This window comes from Bos javanicus, chromosome 1 (genome assembly GCF_032452875.1).
Source record: "Bos javanicus breed banteng chromosome 1, ARS-OSU_banteng_1.0, whole genome shotgun sequence".
Taxonomy (NCBI): domain Eukaryota; kingdom Metazoa; phylum Chordata; class Mammalia; order Artiodactyla; family Bovidae; genus Bos; species Bos javanicus.
In genome coordinates, this window is record NC_083868.1 from 112,097,763 (window position 1) to 112,115,118 (window position 17,356).

The following is a 17,356-nucleotide window of genomic DNA, read 5'->3' on the forward strand; positions in this document are numbered from 1 at the left end:
GGTAGAATTTGTAAAGTTGTGGAGGAAAAGAAATCCTAGGAGTGGTTTATAGGATATATACTGTATAGATATATAGAGAGAATAAGTGATGTTTGTCTTAAAAAAGTTGAAGAATATATTAATAGAAAAAGCAAAGAAGAAAATCAAAATCACTATAAATTTACCTCTAGAAGATAATGACTATGGAAAGTTTGGTGTATTTCTTGTTAGATGTATTATTGTTCAGTCACTAATTCGTGTCTGACTATTTGTGACCCCATGGACTACCATACACCAGGCTTTCCTGTCCTTCACTTTCTCCTGGAGTTTGCTCAAACTCATGTCCATTGAGTTGGTGATGCCATCCAACCATTTCATCTTCTGTTGCCCTCTTCTCCTCCTGCCATCAATCTTTCCCAGCATCAGGGTCTTTTCCAATGAGTCAGCTTTTTGCAGCAGGTGGCCAGAGTATTGAGGCTTCAGCTTCAGCATCAGTCCTTCCAATGCATATTCAGGGTTCATTTCCTTTAGGATTGACTGGTTTGATCTCCTTGCAGTCCAAGGGACTCTTAGATGTATAATATGCTTTTTAGTCTAGGGAGGTTCTCCTGCCAAAATAGGGTGATTCCCTGGTAAACTCTGGTATTACTCCACAGTTGGGTACTGGTAGGAATCCAGCCCCTCACAACAGAATTCATAAATTCAGGAGAAGAGACTGTGGATAAAATCTGGCTGAACAGTGAATAAAGCCACGAGTAGAGTGTTGTGGTGGAGACAGTGCTAAACTAAAATCACATTTAGGTTCTAATCCTGGCTCCATCAGAGCAGGTAGGGAAGGTGGAGTAACCAAAAGCCCAAACTTCTTCCAGCTCTAAAATGTCTTGAGTCCTGGGTGTGTTTTACAGGTTGGGCCGCCGAAGGAAAACCATGAAGCTGTGTCGAGAGCTCTCTGATTTGGTTGTGTACACAAACTCTGTGGCAGCCCAGGACATTGTGGATGACGGTAAGGCCTGAGTGTTTTTACTTCTGGATAAACACCCCTGACCTTTCTTTGTCAATTGTTAATTAAACTTTTGTTAATCGAATCATCAGCACACATTGCTGGAACTGCGTAGAATCCAACTTGAGTGTCAGGAAACTGATTGCTGGAACAATGCTTAGCTCACAGGGAGCGCTCTATTGATCACTTTGTTTGCCTAACTGGCTAGAGGTCAGAGACATTTCCTGCAGGGCAGAGGAGGACTTTATTATTAAAAAGGCAGATGGATCAGAGCAAGGTCTTCCCTGTGTTTAAACTATGGAGACTTGACCTAGTTTGATGGTCAGATCACAGATGGCCATTCCAAGTGTGAATGACTAGAAGAAAGAGGAAACTAATTGGCGGAAATAATATCCTGAAACGCCCCATATTTTCTCATTAAGAGTTTTGACCTTGATGAAAATAATTTAACCCACAGATTGCAATTTTAACAAAAAGAGCAGAAATTTCAAAAGCATTGTCTCTTTCACAGTTTTTTACCCATCAATTGCCATATGTGGAACTGAGAAATCCTAGTCACAACTCTTCTTACCTTGACTTCCTGCTGGCTGCACTTTCTCCTTAGCCTCTTCTCTTCTCACTTGTGTTTTGTCCAGTTATTGAGTGCTTATGAAAATAAACTATGATCATGTGGGTTTTCAGTATAATTGTAGTTTCAGTGGAAGTGAAAATTACACAGAGTCTTCCATTTTCTCAGTGATGCTAAAACAACATTGTGCTGAGTCTTGTGTCTTCACAACCTCCAGGATTTTTCCTCAGATCTTTCTTTTTTCTTCCCCTATTCTACAAGTATATATTTTTTTATCTAAAGATTTTCTTCCCTTTGGTGTTGAATCCTTCTTCAGATGATGATAATTATTAAGAAAAATTGAACTTTGTGTATGAGAATATGAGAACCTGTAGACTTCTGAGAAAGTGAACATTCTTTTTTTCCAGATTCTTTTCCATTATAAGTTATTATAAGATGTTGAATTTAGTCCCTTGTACCACACAGTAGGACCTTGTTGTTTATGGTATGTATTTTGTTCTTGTTTTTATTCAGTTTCTTAGTCATGTCTGACTCTGTGACTCCATGGACTGCAGCACACCAGGCTTCCCTGTCCTTCACCATCTCCTGCAACTTGCTCAAACTCATGTCTATCGAGTTGGTGATACCATCCAACCATCTCGTCCTCTGTCATCCCCTTCTCCTCCTGCCTTCAATGTTTCCCAGCATTAGGGTCTTTTCTAATGAGTAGGCTCTTGCATCAGATGGCCAAAGTATTGAACCTTCAGCATCAGTCCTTTCAATGAATATTCAGGACTGATTTCTTTTAGGACTGACTGGTTTGACCTCCTTGCAGTCTAAGGGACTCTCAAGGGTCTTCTCCAACACCACAGTTCAAAAGCATCAATTCTTTGGTATTCAGCCTTCTTTATGGTCCAACTCTCACATCCATACATGACCACTGGAAAAACCATAGCTTTGACTATATGAATCTTTGTTGGCAAAGTAATGTTTCCGCTTTTTAATATGCTGTCTAGGTTTGTCATAGCTTTTCTTCCAAGGTACTTCCCTAGTGGCTCACACAGTAAGGAATCTGCCTGCAATGCAGGAGACATGGGTTTGATCCCTGGGTTGGGAAGATCCCCTGGAGGAGGACATGGCAACCCACTCCAGTATTCTTGCCTGAAAAATTCCATGGACAGAGGAGCCTAGCGGGCTACAGTCCATGAGGGTCACAAAGAATCGGACTTGACTGAGTGACTAACACTTTCACTTTCTCCCAAGGAACAAGCGTCTTTTAGTTTCATGGTTGCGGTCACCATCTGCAATGATTTTGGAGCCCAAGAAAATAAATTCTGTCACTGTTTCCATTAATAGTTGTATATATTAATCCCAAACTCCTAATTTATCCCTCCTCTTTCCTCTTTTGTAACCATAGGTTTGTTTTCTGTGTTTGTGAGTCTATTTCTATTGTGTAAATGAGTTCATTTGTGTCACACTTCAGATCCCACATGTAAATCATATCATGTAGTATTTGTCTTTCTTTGTCTGACTTACTTTACTTAGTATGATAATCTTTAGGTTCATCCATATTACTGCAAATGGCATTCTTTTGTTCTCTTTTATGGCTGACTTTTCTGTTGTGTGTGTATGTATGTATGTATGTATACACACACATACACACACACCCCCCACATCTTCTTTATCCATTCATCTGTGGATGGACATTTAAGTTGCTCCCATGTCTTAGCTATTGTGAATAGTGCTTCTATGAACATCAAGATGCATGTGCCTTTTTGAATTAGAGTTTTTGTGTTATCTGGATATATGCCTAGGAGTAGGATTGCTGGATCCTATGTAGTTCTATTTTTAGTTTTTTAAGGAACCTCCACACTTTTTAATATAGTAGCTGCTACAATTTGCATCCCCAGCAATAGTGTAGAAGGTTCCATTTTCTCCACACTGTCTCCAGCATTTATTATTTGTAGACTTTTTGATGATGACCATTCTGAACAGTATGAGGTGATACCTGAATGTCATATTCTTATAGTAACGGCCTGGTAGCGGTGGTGGTGGTGTAGTCGCTAAGTTGTGTCCAACTCTTGCGACCCCGTGGACTATAGCCTGCTAGGCTTCCCTGTCCATGGGATTCTCCAGGCAAGAATACTGGAGTGGGTTGCCATTCCCTTCTGCAGGGAATCTTCCCAACCCAGGAATCGAACCCAGGTTTCCTGCATTGCAGGCAGATTGTTTACCGACTGAGCTACACGGGAGGCCAATAACTGCCTACAGCTAGAAAATAAACTTGGGAAGTATTTAAATGGAGTTAGAGGTATATTTGGTTCATAGAAATATAATTTCTACTGCATGCCTCAGGAAATCATAATCCCATTAGCTTAATGGAAAATAATATTGAGGATTGTTTAGTTCTTGAACATCACCTATTTTTGTCTTGTGTGTATGTATGTGTATGTACACCACAAAATAAATAATAGATAATGAATGCATGGCTTATCCTAATGCAAAACAACTCAGCTCTATTAATATACTAATTGACATGTGCCTAGTTAGCAAGGTCATCTTACTGATGATGTGGTGTGCCTAATTTATGTAGAGAGAGGAAAGAGTGGTACTAAATTTAGTGCTGTTACATCTGAAGGTGGTTTGTCAAAAAGACTATATTGTCTTTTATTATGTTCAAAGTATTCCTCATCTACAAGTATGATCATTTTTAGTATGCTTGAGATGTGTAATCTCTGCTAAAAAGTTATGTCAATAAGATATATACAATAAGGAGTCTATATGTAGGAAATCATCAAATTAAACACTGTAATTCTCTAATTTCTTTGCCTCTCATTTGTATTTATGAATGTTTCAAGTTCCAACTCTAGAATGTAGTTGCTAGTCAATTTGGCCAGTATTTAATATCTAAGACTGTACAACCCCGAGGACCACAGGGGCCCTGGGAGACTGCACAAATTAATTTGTACAGTCTGGATATAGTTCAGGTCCAGTAAAACAGTAATTCAACTCTGGTTCATGGGCCATGTCCTTCAGTCTGGGTTCAGAGTACACACTGGAATGAAACTGAGACTCTGGGTAAGTTTAGGTCTGTATCTAGGCTGGTCTTTTCCAACAGGTCCAGATGAGATTGGGTGGTCATTTGGGGATGAGGTATGAATATTTAGTGAAGGAGTGGGAATGGTGGGGCATTCTAGATGTGTGGAACAAAAAGATAGAATTGGGAGAAAGGAGTAGGATATTAAATATTTGGAGGCTTACTCCATCATGACCCCCTAACTTGTAGCATCGTTGGTCCTAGATTATCTCTTTCTGATGATGCTCTAAGCAGAAAATTTAATATCGGCTTCCTCGTTTATTTTTTTTTTACCTCCCATTTTTTCCCCATTATTTATAAACTTGGCTAGGTGAATGATGTTATTTCTGAAACTTTTACTTCCTCATAATATTCTTTTGAATTCTTTTCCATTATTATTCCTTTCTCCCAAACAGGTTTTGACTGGCTTTAAGATTCTATTCAAATCAACTTTAAAACCCAATTTTCCTATTTTGGAATTACTCTTTTCCCTTTATTTTCTTAAGCCACAAATGCAATCACTTAATGTGTTTCACATGTGTGCTTTCTAAATGCTGCCTTCCATGATTGTCTCCCTTTTATCAGGAATGAGTTGCACAGATAGTTTTATTTATCCATAGGTGTCTTGCTCTCTGGCAAAGCTATTCTGTTTGAATCAGGCACCTAGAAAATGTTTCCTCTCTGCCCTCTTCCTACTAGCCAGATCAACATGAAGTAGGGAGATAAGAGAATTCTCTTGAGAGAATATGGGATTCAAAAATAGATAGTTATCTGAACAAGATGCAAAGCTCTGATCTGAAATGGCAAAAGAGTCCTGGGAGTAGGATTTTATAGATCTTTCTTGCTCAGGAGCTGAGCCTCTTCCGGTTGAATTCGCTCTTTTGCTCTGCCTTTTATTATTGGTGTAATCGGCCTCAGGATCTTTCATGAGTGGTATTTTCTTTGCTGCAGTTCTCACTTTTCTGTTTTCTTTGTTAAAAACTGTGTTAGGAACCACAGGAAATGTGTTATCCTTCAGTGAAACAAGAGCACATCAAGTGGTTCAGCAGAAATCAGAGCAGTTCATGATTTATAACCAAAAGCAGCTCACGAGGATTTATCCCTCCGCCTACCGCATCGATTCCAGTAACTTCAACCCTCTGCCCTACTGGAACGCAGGTTGCCAGCTAGGTGTGTATACCTCTGGGAGGAGCAGTTCTCCGTGGGTCTTGAGTCTAGGCTGCTATGTTACCTAATTCTCTTAAACTTTGAACTTGCACAGTGGCACTGAACTACCAGTCTGAAGGGCGAATGATGCAGTTAAATCGAGCCAAATTCAAGACAAACGGCAATTGCGGCTACGTTCTCAAACCCCAGCAGATGTGCAAAGGTGTGTGTTGATTTCATAGTCTTACCTCTGAATGCAAGACACCTTTACTGAAGGAGCACTCGGAAAAGCAGAGTGCCTCAGTGTTTTGCAACATGATTTTTAAAAACGAGAAAAATTATGTATTGGAATGTAAATAAAGAACTCTTTTTAAAAAATACTTATTTTTAATCGAAGGTTAATTGCAATATTGTGTTGGTTTCCAGCCATACTTCAACACGGATCAGCCATAGGTATACATGTGTCCCCTCCCTCACACCTCCCACCCATCCCAGCCCTCTAGGATGTCACAGAGCCCTGGTTTGTGTTTCCTGAGTTATACAGCAAATTCCTGTTGGTTGTCCCATTTTACATATGTTAGTGCATATGTTTCCACAATCCTGTTTCTGTTCGTCCCACCCTCTCCTTCCTGCCCCCTCTACCCTGTCCATAAGTCTGCTTTCTATATCTGCATTTCCACTGCTGCCCTACAAATAGGTTCATCAGTACCATCTTTCTAGATTCCATATATATATGTTAATACACAATATATTTGTTTTTCTCTTTCTGACTTCACTCTGTATAATAGGCTCTAAGTTCATCCACCTCATTAGCACTGACTGAAATGTGTTCCTATTTAATGGTTGAGTAATATTCCACTGTGTATATGTACCACATATTCTTTACCCATTCATCTGCCCATGGGCATCTAGGTTGCTTCCATGTCCTAGCTGTTGTAAATAGTGCTGCAATGAACACTGGGATACATGTGTCCTTTTCAGTTATGGTTTTTTCAGTGTTTATGCCCAGTATTGGGTTTGTTGGGTCATATGGTAATTTTATTCCTAGTTTTTTAAGGAATCACCATACTGTCTTCCATAGTGGCTGTATCAACTTGGAATGTAAATAACTCTTGTCACCAGTGTTTAATAATTTGGTAGCCTTCCCTAGTAGGCTGGTGTTTGGCCTTCCATTGTAGCTCAGCTGGTAAAGAATCTACCTGCAATGCAGGAGACCCCAGTTCGATTCTTGGGTCAGGGAGAAGGGATAGGCCACCCACTCTAGTATTCATGGGCTTCCCTTGTGGTTCAGATAGTGAAGAATTTGCCTGCAATGCGGGAGACCTGGATTCAATCCCTGGGTTGGGAAGATCCCCTGGAGGAGGGCATGGCTACCTGCCGGAGTCCAGCCCTGGTGGATCCAGGGAATTCGAAGCGGGGACGGCGTCGGCGAGGATCAGGACACAATTGCTTAATTAAATGTTAATTAAGGATATAAAAAGTGGTGAAATAAGGATAGCTCAGTGAGGAAATTCAGCGGAGAAAAGAGGCTGAATAATTCAGCCAGAAGGTGAGAGAAAGAATGACATGGGGAGACCAAGCTTCGGTGAACAAGGCCCGCACTTTATTTTCCAAAGTAGTTTTTATACCTTAAATTATGCATAGAGGATAATGGGGGAAGGGGTAGAGTCATGCAGTAAGCCAGGCTTTCTTCCTGCAAACTTATCATATGCAAAAGTTTAGGTGATTTGCATCATCTTCTGGCCCGGAGGCCTGTTAACATTTTAAGACCCTTTCTTCAGAAAACTTATTTTTCTCTAAAGGTGATTAGTCAGGCGCCACCCTCCAAAAGCATTAGATAAAGTTGCATTCCTACAGGGCAAAGGTGTGGTGGGCTATAACAAGAAAAAGAATTAACTCAAGGGTCCCAGGTTACAAACATTAAAGCTACTACTTGCACCAATGATATTAATCAATACACTGCCAGGGACACAGCAGGTAAGGGATATGGAAACTTAGCAGCAAACATTGGCCCAACAAGTGAAAAACCCCTCACCAATACAATTTCTAATCAGTCTTTTAACTGCTCAAAGGAATCTGTATTTAGACAGTTTAGAACATCTCATGCTTCTCACAGTTGGGAGGCTCTGAATAATCACATGTGGCCGGAAAAACCTATTCCGGCAGGCTAGAGGATTTCCAAAGGAGTTTGTAGGTTGAAACACTATCACACCCAGGAACTTTATTAACTGGAGCTGTAAGTTAACTTTTTTCAGAGAGAGGTAGTAGGGGACAGCCCTCTGTAAAGTCAGAGGTGTAGGTGAGAGCACAAAGCAGAAAGTAGGCAGACTCTGGTTTTGGGTGTAAATGCTCGAGAATTTCCAGGGGGACTCCTGAGGCTCAATCCCGCCTTTGCATATGCCTAGCCTCCTTCCTTGTGACCTTTGCCATGGGCAGAGTTCCTCACGCTGGCTCCTGACAGCTACCCACTCCAGTATTCTTGCCTGAAGAATCCCCATGGACAGAGGAGCCTGGCAGGCTACAGTCCATGGGGTTGCAAAGAGACATGACTCAGTGACTAAATCACCCACACAGTATATTTAATTCTTTAAATCCCAGGCTCCTCTGTCCCTGGGTATTCTCCAGTCAAGAACACTGGAGTGGGTTGCCATTCCCTTCTTCAGCATGTGTGCATATGTATGTGTAATTTCCATGCTACCAACCTTAGATTTTAACCTCTATTTCTCTTAGGTACCTTCAACCCTTTCTCAGGTGATCCACTTCCTGCCAACCCCAAAAAACAGCTCATCCTGAAAGTGATCAGTGGACAACAACTCCCCAAACCTCCAGATTCCATGTTTGGAGACCGAGGAGAGGTAAGCCATGTATGACCAAGTGGTTAGTTATGTGATTATCTTATTGTGTTTACATTTCATCTGAGGGTGCTGTGTATGTATGTGTGTGTGTGTTTGTAAATGAGCCCTGACCTCAGCTTCTCAGATATTAACTGACTTACTGGCAAAGTACACACAATTCCTTCTGGAGTGCAGTGCATCATCTATTTTGGAGGCATGAGTGCAATACAATTCAATTGACAATCCAAGAAGGACACTGGCGATGCTAACTTGAGATGCAAGGAGCAATTTTGTTATTAATAGAAACACTGGACAGGAGAATGTCTTACGCTCTCTGCATTTTTCATCTGCTGAGACCCTCGTCTCTGCTACACATCGGCCACCTGCTCCCTGGTCACAGGCCACTCTTCCCTTGCTGTACTTCTGTTGCATGACTTTACAATGTCTCCCTCTGTGACCACAGCCTTCGCTCTTCCCAGGGCTGTCATTCCATGATTCCCACTATACCTGCTCTTGGCCTTCTTGGCCTCTGTTTCCTCTCTATCTGTCAGCCTCACCTCTGCTCTTGTCCTTCCTCTCAGGAGTTGTCCATCACTTCAGGCTATTTGCCACTCCCACCTATTAAACTATCCTTTCTGGATCTTGAATATCAATGGGGAAACCACATAGCTCTGAGTGGTCCCACCATCAACTCTGTCTCTAATCTCTGATGAATTCTGCAGTGCCGTCCCAGCTCCACCTGATCAGCCCTCCATCACATTTCCTGCAGCAGATATTGTCAACCTCTTCTCTCCTCATACATGTATTCTCATCACTTTCTCATCTTTAGCAGATGGCTCCATGTCCTGCCTCTTAGGAAGTAGAGCTTCAGGTGGGACCATGTCTTCCGTATCATCTGTAATGCCTCTGGCCTAGTCTCAGCCACCATCAGCTCTTGGCATTTCTGCTGCAGTAGGCTCTCAGCTCACTGGTCTCCCCTCTTCCATTCTGTTCTCTCAGCAGCAAGAATAATTATGTTGGTAGTATCAGAAAGTTTCTCCTTACTTCCTCTTCTTTCCCTTTTTTCTTTGTTGTCTGCAGAAGGGAAGAGTCACTTCCTATATTTCCCCTAAACTTTTTGCTTTGAAAAATTTCAGTCCTTAGAAAAACTGCAGGAATAGCAGAATGAACACTGTATCTTCAGCATCTAGATTCATCAATTAAGTTACTAAATTTTGTTACTTTCGCTCTATCTTCCTTTCATGTGTAAATGAGTATATGGTAAATATTCATATACAGTTTTGAAAGGGAGACGTAAAGCAAATATAACAAAGTTTAATTATATGTGTGTGTATTTAATTATACACACACACACTCATACATATATATATATATATATATATATATATATATATATATACCTTTTCTTTGGAGAATTATTTGAGAGTAAGTTAACATCATGACCCAAACCCCTAAATACGTCAGCATTTCTCTCTCTCTCTTTTTAATTTAATATAAATAAATATACTTATTTTTAATATTTGGCTGTTCCAGGTCTTAGTTACAACCTTTGGGATCTTTAGTTGCAGCGTGTGGGATATAGTTCCCTGACCAAGGATGGAACCTTGCATTGGATGCAAGGAATCTTAGCCAATTGATCACCAGGGAAGCCCAGGCATTTCTCTCTTAAAGACAAGAAGATTGAGACTTTCCTGGTGGTCGAGTGGTGAAGACTCCATGCTCTCAGTATAGGAGGGGTCCAGGTTCGATCCCTGTTCAGGGACCTTGATCCCACATGCCACAACTAAAGATCCTGCATGCTGCAGTGAATACCCAGCACAGCCAAATTAATTCATTAATTAATTTTTAAAAAAGAACAAAGTTATCCTGTATAACTGCAATACAGTCATTACACTCATGTTATTAGATATTGGCACAATAATATATTTTTCTGCTATTTTATTTTATTTTTTGTTTCTTTTAGACCCTCAGAACAACTTTATCCATCTTTTTAAAATTTTAAAATACAGTTTTGAAAGATTACTTTCCATTTACAATTATTGCAAAATATTGGCTGTATTTTCTGTGTTGTGAAGTACATCGTTGACCATATCTTACACCCAGGAGTTTGTTGGTACAATAATTTTATCTAAGATAATATCTGTATTCAGTTTTACCCCATTGTCCCAAAATTGTTCTTTTATTATTTTTTTTCTTTTTAGATTCAGAATCCAATTAAGAATCACACATTGCTTTCAGTTGTCATTTCTATTTGGTCTTTTAAAATGTAGAACGGTTTTCCAGTTTTGTTGTCATTATATTGCTATCTTTTAAAATAAATGTCCAAGCTAGTTGTGTCCATAATGTCCTTCAGTTTGGATTTACCTGATTGTTTGTTCATGATTTAGTTCAGTTTCTCAGTTGTGTCCGACTCTTGGCAACCCCGTGGACTACAGCACACCACGCTTCCCTGTCCATCACCAACTTCTGGAGATTATTCAAACTCATGTCCATCAGGGTCTTTTCCAACTCATGTCCATCAGGTCTTTCGCATCGGTGGCCAAAGTACTGCAGTTTCAGCTTCAGCATCAGTCCTTCCAATGAATATTCAGGACTGATTTCCTTTAGTATGGACTGGTCTGACCTCCTTGCAGTCCAAGGGACTTTCAAGAGTCTTCTCCAACACCACACTTCAAAAGCATCAATTCTTCGGCACTCAGCTTTCTTCACAGTCCAACTCTCACATCCGTACATGACTATTGGAAAGACCATCGCTTTGACTAGATGGACCTTTGTTGGCAAGTAATGTCTCTGCTTTTTAATATGCTGTCTATATTGGTCATAGCTTTTCTTCCAAGGAGCAAGTGTCTTTGAATTTCATGGCTGCAATCACCATCTCCACTGATTCTGGAGCACAAAAAAATAAAGTCTGTCACTATTTCCATTGTTTCCCCATCTATTTGCCATGAAATGATGGGACCAGATGCCATGATGTTAGTTTTCTGAATGTTGAATTTTAAGCCAACTTTTTCACTCTCCTCTCTCACTTCCATCAAGAGTCTCTTTAGTTCTTCGCTTTCTTCCATAAGGGTGGTATCATCTGCATATCTGAGGTTATTGATATTTTTTCCGGCAATCTTGGTTTCAGCTTGTGCTTCATCCAGTCCAGCATTTCTCATGATGTACCCTGCATATAAGTTAAATAAGCAGGGTGACAATATACAGCCTTGACGTACTCCTTTCCCGATTTGGAACCAGTCTGTTGTTCCATGCCCTGCTCTAACTTTTGCTTCTGGATCTGCATACAGATTTCTCAGGAGGCAGGTAAGGTGGTCTGATATTCCCATCTCTTGAAGCATTTTCCACAGTTTATTGTAATCCACACAGTCAAAGGCTTTGGCATAGTTGATAAAGCAGAAGTAGATGTTTTTCTGGAACTCTCTTGCTTTTTTGATGATCCAACAGATGTTGGCAATTTGATCTCTGGTTCCTCTGCCTTTTCTAAATCCAGCTTGAACATCTAGAAGTTCACGGTTCACTTACTGTTGAAGCCTGGTTTGGAGAATTTTGAGCATTACTTTGCTAGCGTGTGAGATGAATGCAATTGTGCATGATTAGAATAAACATATTTGTCAGGAATGCTACATGGGCAATGTGTTTACTTCTCAGTGCATCATATCAGAGGCCACATTATGTCCGTTTATCCCAGAACTGATAATGTTACTTGGCTAAGGGAGTTTCTTCCAGATGTTTTTCATTGCATAGTTATCTCTTTATCTTTGTAATATATAGTTTGTGGTATTAAAGGATCTTTTAAATGTATGAGTATCTTTATTTTATGGTTAAAATCCAACCTCTTTATCATGGCTCACGAGGTTCTCTGTCAGAAGATTTTAACTCTTTCTTGAGCCACAGAACAAGATGGTATCAGATGAGGCCTTTGGGCACTTTCTCAGTGTTTTTAAATGCATACAATAAACAGATAAAGTGACACTTTAGGAAGCTGCTGCTGCTGCTGCTAAGTCGCTTCAGTTGTGTCCAAATCTGTGAGACCCCATAGACAGCAGCCCACCAGGTTCCCCATCCCTGGGATTCTCCAGGTAAGAACACTGAAGTGGGTTGACATTTCCTTCTCCAATGCATGAAAGTGAAAAGTGAAAGTGAAGATGCTCAGTCGTGTCCAACTCGTAGTGACCCCATTGACTGCAGCCTACCAGGCTCCTCCATCCATGGGATTTTCCAAGCAAGAGTACTGGAGTGGGTTGCTATTGCCTTCTCCATTAGGAAGCTAATTATATTGAAATTAACTTATCAATATATTAGAAAGAAGTTGTGACATACAACTATGTGTGCAATAAATAGCAGGATCTAGAGAGGGGTTGAATAACTATTAGATGAGTATGGGTGACATAGAGATTTCTGTCACGACCGTAATGTGACTTAAACATCTGTGATTTCTGTCAGACACAAAGTTATAGTACTAATATTCTACTATTTGTGCTTTATGGAAAATGAAAATGAAAATACAGTTTTCCTCTCGTCTTGGCTCGTTGAATTTTCAGCCTGTGATCTCTCACATTATTCATTATCTCTGAGAGAGAAATAACTTTTCTTGCTCCCAATCAGAAAATTGTCATCTTTAATTTTCACCTTTTCTTTGCTCTCCACATCTACTCAGTTACCATCTCCTGGACATTGTACCTCCCAAATCTCTCCCTATTCTTGCTGCTACTGTTCAGCTCCATTCTCCTGGCATGTCACCTGGATTACAGCTTGATGAAGCAGGCACTGTTTTCTCAGGTTTACAGTTGAGGAAACTGAAGCACAGATGTTACACAATTTGCCCAAGTCCAGCAGAGTTGAAGCTGGAAGTTGTCCTTAAAGTCTGCAGTGGCTGTTGCTTATTTTTTCCCCAATTGGAGGAAGTTTGCTTTACAACACTGTGTTGGTTTCTGCTGTACAACAGTGTGAATCAGCTATAAGTATACATGTACCTCCTCCCTCTCGAGCCTCCCTCCCACCCGCCCCCATTCCATGCCTCTAGGTTATCACAGAACTCCAAGCTGAACTCCCTGTGTTATACAGCTGCTTCCCACTAGCTGTGTATTTTACACAGGATAGTGTATATATGTCAGTGCTACTCTCTGTGACATCTTAAATTCCTTAATTTAGATTTAATTAAATTAAACCTCTTAAATTCCTTAAAAACAGAAGTCGTATTTATTCACTTAGTTCAGTTCAGTCTCTCAGTCGTGTCCAACTCCTTGTGACTCCATGAATCACAGCATGCCAGGACTTCCTGTCCATCACCAACTGCCGGAGTTTACTCAAACTCATGGCCATCGAGTTGGTGATGCCATCCAGCCATCTCATCCTCTGTTGTCCCCTTCTCCTCCTGCCCACAATCCCTCCCAGCAACAGGGTCTTTTCCAATGTGTCAACTCTTCGCATGAAGTGGCCAAAGTATTGGAGTTTCAGCTTCAGCATCAGTCCTTCCAATGAACACCCAGGACTGATCTCCTTTAGGATGGACTGGTTGGATCTCCTTGCAGTCCAAGGGACTCTCAAGAGTCTTCTCCAGCACCACAGTTCAAAAGTATCAATTTTTCGGTGCTCAGCTTTCTTCACAGTCCAACTCTGACATCCATACATGACCACTGGAAAAACCATAGCCTTGACTAGATGTACCTTTGTTGACAAAGTAATGTCTCTGCTTTTTAATATGCTGTCTATGTTGGTCATAGCTTTCCTCCCAAGGAGCAAGTGTCTTTTAATTTCATGGCTGCACTCACCATCTCCATTGATTTTGGAGCTCAAAAAATAAAGTCTGACACTGTTCCCACTCTTTCCCCATCTATTTGCCATGAACCCTACTTATTTAACTTATATGCAGAGTACATCATGAGAAATGCTGGGCTGGAAGAAGCACAAGCTGGAAGGAATCAAGATTGCTGGGAGAAATATCAATAACCGCAGATATGCAGATAACACCACCCTTATGGCAGAAAGTGAAGAGGAACTAAAAAGCTTCTTGATGAAAGTGAAAGCGGAGAGTGAAAAAGTTGGCCTTAAAGCTCAACATTCACAAAACTAAGATCATGGCATCTGGTCCCATCACTTCGTGGGAAATAGATGGGGAAACAGTGGAAACAGTGTCAGACTTTATTTTGGGGGGCTCCAAAATCACTGCAGATGGTGATTGCAGCCATGAAATTAAAAGATGCTTATTCCTTGGAAGGAAAATTATGACCAACCTAGATAGCATATTCAAAAGCAGAGACATTACTTTGCCAACAAAGGTCCATCTAGTCAAGGCTATGGTTTTTCCAGTGGTCTTGTATGGATGTGAGAGTTGGACTGTGAAGAAAGCTGAGTGCCAAAGAATTGATGCTTTTGAACTGTGGTGCTGGAGAAGACTCTTGAGAGTCCCTTGGACTGCAAAGATATCCAACAAGTCCATTCTAAAAGAGATCAGTCCTGGGTGTTCTTTGGAAGGAATGATGCTGAAGCTGAAACTCCAGTACTTTGGCCATCTCATGCGAAGAGTTGTCTCATTGGAAAAGACTCTGATGCTGGGAGGGATTGAGGGATGGAGGAGAAGGGGATGACAGAGGATGAGATGGTTGGATGGCATCACTGACTCGATGGACATGAGTTTGAATAAACTCCGGGAGTTGATGATGGACAGGGAGGCCTGGCGTGCTGCAGTTCATGGGGTCGCAAAGAGTCAGACATGACTGAGCATCTGAACTGAACTGAACTGATGGGACCAGATGTCATGATCTTAGTTTTCTGGATGTTGCGCTTTAGGCCAACTTTTTCACTCTCCTCTTTCACTTTCATCAAGAGGCTCTTTAGTTCCTCTTCACTTCCTGCCATAAGGGTGGTGTCATCTGCATATCTGAGGTTATTGATATTTCTCCCGGCAATCGTGATTCCAGCTTGTGCTTCATCCAGCCCAGCGTTTCTCATGATGTACTCTGCATATAAGTTAAATAAGCAGGGTGACAATATACAGCCTTGTCATACTCCTTTTCCTATTTGGAACCAGTCTATTGTTCCATGTCCAGTTCTTACTGTTGCTTCCTGACCTGCATACAAATTTCTCAAGAGGCAGATCAAGTGGTCTGGTATTCCCATCTCTTGAAGAATTTTCCACAGTTTATTGTGATCCACACAGTCAAAGGCTTTGGCATAGTCAATAAAGCAGAAATAGATGCTTTTCTGGAACTCTCTTGCTTTTTTGATGATCCAGCAGATGTTCGCAATTTGATCTCTGGTTCCTCTGCCTTTTCTAAAACCAGCTTGAACATCTGGAAGTTCACGGTTCACATATTGCTCAAGCCTGGCTTGGAGAATTTTGACCATTACTTTACTAGCGTGTGAGATGAGTGCAATTGTGTGGTAGTTTGAGCATTCTTTGGCATTGCCTTTCTTTGGGATTGGAATGAAAACTGACCTTTTCCAGTCCTGTGGCCACTGCTGAGTTTTCCAAATTTGCTGGCATATTGAGTGCAGCACTTTCACAGCATCATCTTCCAGGATTTGAAATAGCTCAACTGGAATCCCATCACCTCCACTAGCTTTGTTCATAGTGATGCTTTCTAAGGCCCACTTGACTTCACATTCCAGGATGTCTGGCTCTAGGTCATTGATCACACCATCGTGATTACCTTGGTCATGAAGATCTTTTTGTACAGTTCTTCTGTGTATTCTTGCCACTTCTTAATATCTTCTGCTTCTGTTAGGTCCATACCATTTCTGTCCTTTATTGAACCCATCTTTCCATGAAATGTTCCCTTGGTATCTCTAATTTTCTTGAAGAGATCTCTAGTCTTTCCCATTCTGTTGTTTTCCTCTATTTCTTTGCATTGATTGCTGAGGAAGGCTTTCTTACCTCTCCTTGCTATTCTTTGGCACTCTGCATTCAGATGCTTATATCTTTCCTTTTCTCCTTTGCTTTTTGTTTGTCTTCTTTTCACAGCTATTGTAAGGCCTCCTCAGACAGCTATTTTGCTTTTTTGCATTTCTTTTTCTTGGGGATGGTCTTGATCCCTGTCTCCTAATGGAGTAGCCATCATGGTCAAAAAAAGAATCCCGAAATGCAGTACTTGAATGGTCATATTTATTAACTGCCCCCAAATCCAAGACCTCCAGTGGTACAGTTTTACCATATCGTTCTATTCTAAGGAAAAACTTCTGTTTGCAAAGAATTAATTCAAAATGTGTAAACTTTAGCTGACTTATTTAGTAAACCAAAAATATGTCTATCCATCTGTCTCAAAGTGTTCTTCCATCAGACCTCTATCTTATATTCTCTGACACTCCCCTTCCCAAACTGTATTTTTCTTACTCTCCAAACTCCTAAAACATTGTTTTCCCAGAGTTAGTAACTCCCTCCTTTCTGGGTCCTTTAGGATTTTATTCCTTCATTGCTCCTTGTCTGGTACTGGAATGACAAAAGAGAGCTTACAAATGGCCAACAAAGGAAGATTCCTCCCCCAGAGGACAGGGATGTGGGGGAGGTAAAGGTTTTTTTTGGTCGTGCTACCTGGCATGTGAGATCTTAGTTCCCTGCAGTGGAACCACTGGACCACAAGGGAATTCCCTCATATTTTTCACCTTTTTAAATATTTTAAAATTTGCATCATAGTACTCAATTGATTTAACTATGTTAAATTGCACAAGTGTGGATAACTTGATTAATTATTATGTACCCAGATCAAGATAGAACATATCCAGCACCCCCAGAAGGCTTCTGTACACCTTCTCAGTCAATATCTACTCCTAAGCCT

General features: G+C 40.8%; 1 protein-coding gene across 1 annotated transcript in view; it reads left to right on the top strand.

Annotated features, from left to right (window-relative positions):
* The window catches only part of PLCH1 (phospholipase C eta 1), a 253,512-nt gene that overhangs the window by 224,469 nt on the left and 11,687 nt on the right, over positions 1-17,356 (top strand). Inside the window, exons 15-18 of the mRNA XM_061418010.1 lie at positions 885-982; positions 5,593-5,772; positions 5,864-5,971; positions 8,479-8,603. Coding sequence (XP_061273994.1) covers positions 885-982; positions 5,593-5,772; positions 5,864-5,971; positions 8,479-8,603 — 511 coding nt within the window. The remainder of the gene's footprint in view (positions 1-884; positions 983-5,592; positions 5,773-5,863; positions 5,972-8,478; positions 8,604-17,356) is intronic.